This window comes from Lontra canadensis, unplaced genomic scaffold (genome assembly GCF_010015895.1).
Source record: "Lontra canadensis isolate GAN:19392208 unplaced genomic scaffold, GSC_riverotter_1.0 scaffold29, whole genome shotgun sequence".
Taxonomy (NCBI): Eukaryota; Metazoa; Chordata; class Mammalia; order Carnivora; family Mustelidae; genus Lontra; species Lontra canadensis.
In genome coordinates, this window is record NW_022631023.1 from 18025662 (window position 1) to 18032428 (window position 6767).

The 6767-nt window shown below is 45.5% G+C and overlaps 1 protein-coding gene across 7 annotated transcripts in view; it reads left to right on the forward strand.

The window, feature by feature from the left end:
• APP (amyloid beta precursor protein) overlaps nt 1-5302 on the forward strand; it is a 265962-nt gene extending 260660 nt beyond the window's left edge. For all 7 annotated transcript variants that reach the window (XM_032865489.1, XM_032865490.1, XM_032865491.1 and 4 more), the window contains one exon: nt 4114-5302. In XM_032865489.1, coding sequence (XP_032721380.1) covers nt 4114-4215 — 102 coding nt within the window. In that variant the 3' untranslated portion in view covers nt 4216-5302. The remainder of the gene's footprint in view (nt 1-4113) is intronic.
• Nucleotides 5303-6767: the final 1465 nt, after the last annotated feature.

Genomic DNA, 6767 nt, shown 5'->3' on the forward strand with positions numbered 1-6767 from the left:
TTAAAGGGAGACCTCCCCTTTAATTGGGGGATTGGAGGGGACAGGACAAAGGTTTAAGGGTTACGAACTGGCAGCAAGAGTCAACAAGGCCTGGAGATCTAATGTGCAGCATAATGAATATAGTCCCCCATACTGTATTGTACTCAAACTTGCTGAGACTAGAATTTAATGATTCCAAACACTAATAAGAAGGGATAAGAACATAGGGAGAGGGAGGTGGGGTTATGGACACTGGGGAAGGTATGTGCTATGGTGAGTGCTGTGAAGTGTGTAAACCTGGCGATCCACAGACCTGTACCCCTGGGGCTAATACATTATATGTTAATTAAAAAAAAAATTTTTTTTAAAAAGGATAAGAACGGATAATTCTCTGACCTGATAGAGGTGCTAATTAATCACGATAATGATAAGCATATTACAGTGTGTAACTGTATCAAGTTAACGGGTTGTATACCCTAATTTACATAATGTTATATGCCAGATAGATCTCCGTAACAGAAAGAAATGAAGGGGGCTGGCACAAAATCTCTTTATTACAGGGTATAAAAATTTTTTCCATACATGGGTCTGATAACTGGACCTTCAGAACTCTCCCATCCCTCATCCCCCACCCCCACTATCCATCTGATTAATGATCAGAAGAAGAAGAGAGGTGCCAGTTAGCTTTTTATGGAGTTACAGCATATGACTTTCCCTGATGAATGTGCCGTCCTACTGATAACACGATAAAAATATGTCCTGAGGGGCCCTTTCTTCCTGACGAGAACCTGACTCACCAGGATGGAGGTAACGAGCCACCACTAACGTGGGTGTTGTGGAGCAATTGGATGGAACGGTAAGGTTCAGTGGGAAGCAGAGGTACAGAAAAGCATGGCTGGACCCAGAACCTCTTGTGGCCAGAAGCAAACAGCAGAAAGAGACAGTGGAAGATCAGAGAAAAGCATCAGGGATCAATGATGATGATGGCATAGCAAAGGAATCTGTCGCCTGCTGGAAGGTCACTGAACACGGGCAGCAAACATAAGTGAACCCCTTATAAGGAGATGGAATGACAGTTAAAAAAATGAAGCTGGGCACGACTGAACACAAAATCCAACACCAGGGGGCTTAGAGGAGGGATAAACGACTAGCTTGAATACCTGGTTAATGTTTGCTTTGCTTTCCTTCCCGCTGCACGAACTCCTTGGATGGTCTTACCCTCCGCTGTGGTTATGTATTAAGTCACTGTGGTTTATCTTCTTCTCCTTCCCTTGTCCACCTAGATGACCTGGAATGGAATATCTTAGGCGTTAGGACTCTGTGGTTCTGCGTAGCTCAGTGTCATTCATGAAAGGGACACCCAGTAACACACATCCTGCTGGTTATTCTACGTAATAAAATTAAAATGTGGATTTTCCCGGCTTACTACTCCCACACTAGAGACAATACGATACAGAGGAACTAGAAACTAAGGAGACCCAGGTAGAATTTCATCTCTGCAGTCTTGACAGTTGAGCTATGAATTCCTCTGGATATAGTGAAGGAATAAGGGTTGAAGCCAGGCCAGAGTGCAGTGCAGAGGGTCCTAGGGTCCCCCATGAAGGCAGAGCGCACAGAACCTAGAGCCAGAAGACGACTTAGGACGTTATTGATGTGATCTAACCCAGAAATTCAGGAGAGGGGGCGTGTGCAGAGGTGGTGTGCATGGGGTTTTTGTTTTTTTTTTGCCTCAGCAAGTGATAGGTGTTCCTGCCTGGTGGGCAGATGGGGATTCTGTCCCCAACTTCATTGTTCCCTCATTCCTTCCAGAACAATCATCACGCGCTCCAACTTCCCCCGGCTCTGCTTTAAGGGAAACAATACTGAGGTGTTTATGCCAAGGCCCTGCCTGCACCGTAGTGGGGCAGCCCCCACATGGTGGTCCCCACCAGTGCAGTAGCTTAGCCTTGGAGGACCTAACCTTGAGTCCCGCTAGGGAGGAAGGCTCCCCCTTATCTGATGCTTTTCCTTTAGTGGTAGGTTTATCTGTGGATGTGAGCACTCAGTGTTGCACCTCGAGCCTTCAAGGGGCTCAGGATAAAGAGATACAACCCAAACTCCTTGGGCACCATTTTGTAAAAATCATCCCTCCTCCTGAAGGCTCCTAAGCCCTCTGAGATCTGAGGGCTCGGCCTCCCCGCTGCAGGCATGGCGAAGCTTGAGCCGCCCTCCCAGCAGCAAAAGATAATAAAGATTAGCAGGTGGAAAAGGGCCAAGAAGGCAGGAACCTTCAACGCCTGCATTCCACGCCCGCCTCAGCCTCCCATTTCTGGCTGGACTGTTTTAAGCATTTGGCTTTGGCCTTTGAAGAGGAGATAAACGATTAAGTTGCCAGGTGTCCCCCTGACCTTGATGAATGCAGATGACAGCTGACAGCCAGGGCGAGGGTTGGTGCGTTCCTGGAGGACATACAAGCACAATATTCTAACAGTCACACTGTGTTTTTTCTATACTCGGAAACATGGCAGCTTTGCAGAGCTGGACCTCCTCAGCAAGACTTTTTTTTTTTTTTTATCTTGACACTATTTGAAGTATCAGTTAAAAGGCGGCACAAATACAAAGAGGCCCAGGTTCGTATGGCCCCAGTGCTACAGACAGGCTGTTTTGCTGAGTCGCAGAGTGCATGAAATGTCTCGTTATTGGTGCTCATCTTTAGTGACAGCGTTGGAACCGACAAGTTCGTGGCTAATTACACAGTGGCCTTAAATTAAAGCACGGTGACCTCATTTGTTGACAACGCAGCAGGTCAGAGGAAGAGGAGGGATAAGAAAAAGCACGAGTGATGATTCCCATAAGGAGGGCAGAGCGGAATGCGCAGTGTCCTCCGAGCGCCAGGGTGGCGGGAGATGGTTGGTGGCTTTGTCCTCAGGGGAAATGCCCGGGCCTGTAGCTGGGGGTGGGGGACGGGACTGGAGGAGCCTCCGCAGAGCGGACAGCTCTGACAAGCCGCGCAACGGGAGCGTCCAGTCTGCAGGAGCTGCGGTCTTCCCGTCCCAGCCGCCCTGGGCTTAGCCAACGCGGGGGGGGTTCCAAGGCCTGCTCGCGAGGTGGAATAACGAGCCTCAACTTTCAGTTCATTCAGCAAAGAGTTGTGAACTTCCTCTCTGAATTCTGTGCATTGTGCGTGGTGCAGCAGGTCTACCAGAGACGTGAGCAGCCGCTCCCCACGTGCACCTTGCCGGATGCGCAGAGAGCAAATACCCCTTCCGGACGGCCCTGTCCTAACCGGCACGCCGGCGGGGTGGGGGTATGGCCGGGTCACAGCTGCGGGCCTGATCCTAGACACGGAGCACGTCAACGCAGAGGGTTTGTGCAGGACATCCTGCTACAGTCTTAGTGCTCAGTTTTTTAAAAATAATTTTATATTTATATATATATGTACATATATATATACACACAAATGAAATATGTATATATATGCAATTATATGTATATACATATACAATTCAAGGTACATATGTATATGCCTATGTGTACATATATATTGTGTGTATATATGTATATAACCTAGAACAGTATATTTGAATATTTACCTTTTTTCCTTGCCACATGGCCCCTTGGATATATGTAGATCGTCATTTTAATTAAAAGATTCTCAGGCCTCTTGTCATATTAGATTTCGTGAAAGCAGAGACATTAAAATGAGTGTGGAAAGATCATCGGCCGTCTAGATTTATTTAAGCGTCTGCCCATATACATCGCTCCCTCTCCATGATGCTCTTGGATTTTTTTTTTTTCCCAACTTACCACCACACTTTCAAGTAAAACAGTTTTCCAGTGTGGCCTTTTGGTCCCTTAGTGAGCCAACAGGGAAGAAAAAAATATTTATTGCGCGGAATGTATCTAGTTACTCTGAAGTGGGGGGAGCAACCAGTGAGCACTCAGCGAGCAGAGCCAGCTCGGCAAGGTTTTCGGCGCCACCTGGTGGCCAGATGGAGCATCTATGTAACTGGTTGGTCACAGGCGTCCTGCTCTGAGGGGTCAACATTGGGAAGGAAAGAAACCTACCGTGCTCCTTATTTTACCTTTCCCCATGTGTGCTTTCAAAAGATCGATTTTTTTTTTAATTCATTTTTCCTCACCCTTGCATTTCAGGTTGACGCTGCTGTGACCCCAGAGGAGCGCCACCTCTCCAAGATGCAGCAGAATGGCTATGAAAATCCAACTTACAAGTTCTTCGAGCAGATGCAGAACTAGACCCCCGCGACAGCAGCCTCTGAAGTTGGACAGCGAAACCATTGCTTCACTACCCATCGGTGTTCATTTATAGAATAACGTGGAAAGAAACAAGCCCTTCTGTTTTATGAGTTACTCATCGCCTCCCGACCGCTGTGCTATAACACAAGTAGATGCCTGAACTTGAATTAATATACAAATCAGCAACGTATTCTCTCTCTTTACATTTTGGTCTCTACATTATTAATGGGTTTTGTGTACTGTAAAGAACTTAGCTGTATCGAACTAGTGCATGAATAGATTCTCTCCTGATTATTTATCACGTAGCCCCTTAGCCAGTTGTATATTATTCTTGTGGTTTGTGACCCAATTAAGTCCTACTTGAAATATGCTTTAAGAATCGATGGGGGATGCTTCGTGTGAACGTGGGAGTGTAGCTGCTTCTCTTGCCTAAGTATTCTTTTCCTGATCACTATGCATTCTGAAGTTGAGCATTTTTAAGTATTCCAAATGATCTAGAGAATTTTTTTTCCATGATTGCATTTTACTGTACAGATTGCTGCTTCTGCTAGATTTGTGATATAGGAATTACGAGGATACACATTTATTTCTTTGTGCCTGTTTTATGTGCACACATTAGGCATTGAGAATTGAAACTTTTTTGTCCATGTACCTTTGGATCTTTGATAAAGAAAAGAATCCCTGTTCATTGTAAGCACTTTTACGGGTGGGGATGGGTGGGGGGAGGGAGTGCTCTGCTGGTCTCAAATTACCAGGAATTCTCCCAAAAAATTTTCTGCAGGATGATTGTACAGAATCATTGCTTATGACCATGATAGCTTTCTACACTGTATTACATAAATAAATTAAATAAAATCACCCTGGGCAAGAGTTTTCTTTAAAGGATAACTAGGGACATGAAATATTCAGTCATTTGAGGGGAAAAAGAAGAGGCAGATGCAGTTTCTTTTAACCGGTCTAAAACATTTTATTTATGACAGCGAAAGAAAGTGAAAGGGGAAGGCCTGCCTGGACAGACCCTTTAAGATTTGTCTTCAATTTGTATAAAACGGTGTGTTCATGTAAATAAATACATTCTTGGAGGAGCGCCCTTGTGCTGGTGTGAATGATTCCATGGCAGCCGCCTGCTGAGCAAGTAGCCCCCCAGAGACTGGTGAGAAAGCTAATGTAATCTAACCCCAGAGGTCCACACCTTTGTATCTTAACTGCAAGTCTGAGTCGAAAATCAGGGCCAACACGAATCTTCTCGTGCTAGTCAAATGCCTCATTGACCTATCTAACTTGGTCCAGAGTATCTTGTGGCCGTACCCCAGTCCTCATGTTTGTCCCTGTCCTCATCTGATTGGACTGCTGGAACAAAATACCACGGACCCAGTTGCTTATAAACAACAGAAATTTCCTTTTCCCAGTTCTGGAGCTCGGCAGTCTGGGGTCAAGGTGCCAGCCTGGTCATGTGGGGACCTTCCAGGTTGCAGATTTCACGTCGTGTAAGGGCGCTCATTCCATTTGAAGGATCCTCACGACCCGAACCACCTCCTGAAAGCCACCCTCCCCCCACCAAGACCATCACCTTGGGCATTGCAATTTCAACAAAAGAATTGTGAGGGCATGCAGACATTCAGACAGACCATAGCTGTCTCAAATAAGAGATGAAGAGAAAACTCCTGGGGACCAGGCTCAAAGCTAAGACAAGCAGACAGCTATCTCTAAAGAAGATTTTCTGAAGTGTGGCTCAACCGTTAACGCTACAGGGAATCCTTGTTCTGGGGCTCTGTCCTGCGCTTTGAGGGATGGTTAGGAAAATTTCTGACCTCTACTCACAAGATGCCAGGACTCCCCAGTTGTGATCATCAAAAATGTCTCCAGACATGACCACATGCCATTTTTGGTGGGGGGGGAGGGAAGCCTAAATCGCCCCCATTTAGGAACCACATGCTCTATGGACATGATTTTTAACTGGAGAAGTCTATCTAGTCGCTATCCCAGAGTTGTAGGGACACACGGACCTGGTGTTTTTGCTGTACCGTGCTTGGAAGCAGGTGAACGTCCCATTTTAGCTTTAGATTTGACCTTTTAAACTAAAACAAAGAGCACAGAAAATTAATCAAGGTTGTTTCATCAAGCACTGTGCTCGATGAATAGACAAAACACGTCTTGAGTGTGTTCTGTTTTCAGGAGAACAAAATCACTCTCTCCCTTCTGTTAAGGGCGATTAGGCGTGACGACTCTAAGAGGTACATGAGGTATGACAGTTTGGGTAAAAGCGGGGGTGCCATTTTGCCTGGTAGAAGGTAGCCAATGGGGGAAAGTTAGTCCTAGTAGGACAGCCCATTGCTCAGGACACTGGTGAAATGAAATTGAACTTGCTCAAAAGTATTTAACGTTACTCCCTGGCAGGCTTCAATCCCAGTAACTGCAAGTTTTAACTTTGATCATTTCAGAACTGATGAAAATTTTAAAAACTAACTAGATAGATTTTATAGATACCTATTTTTTTAAAGATTTTATTTATTTATTTGACAGACAGAGATCACAAGTAGGCAGAGAAGCAG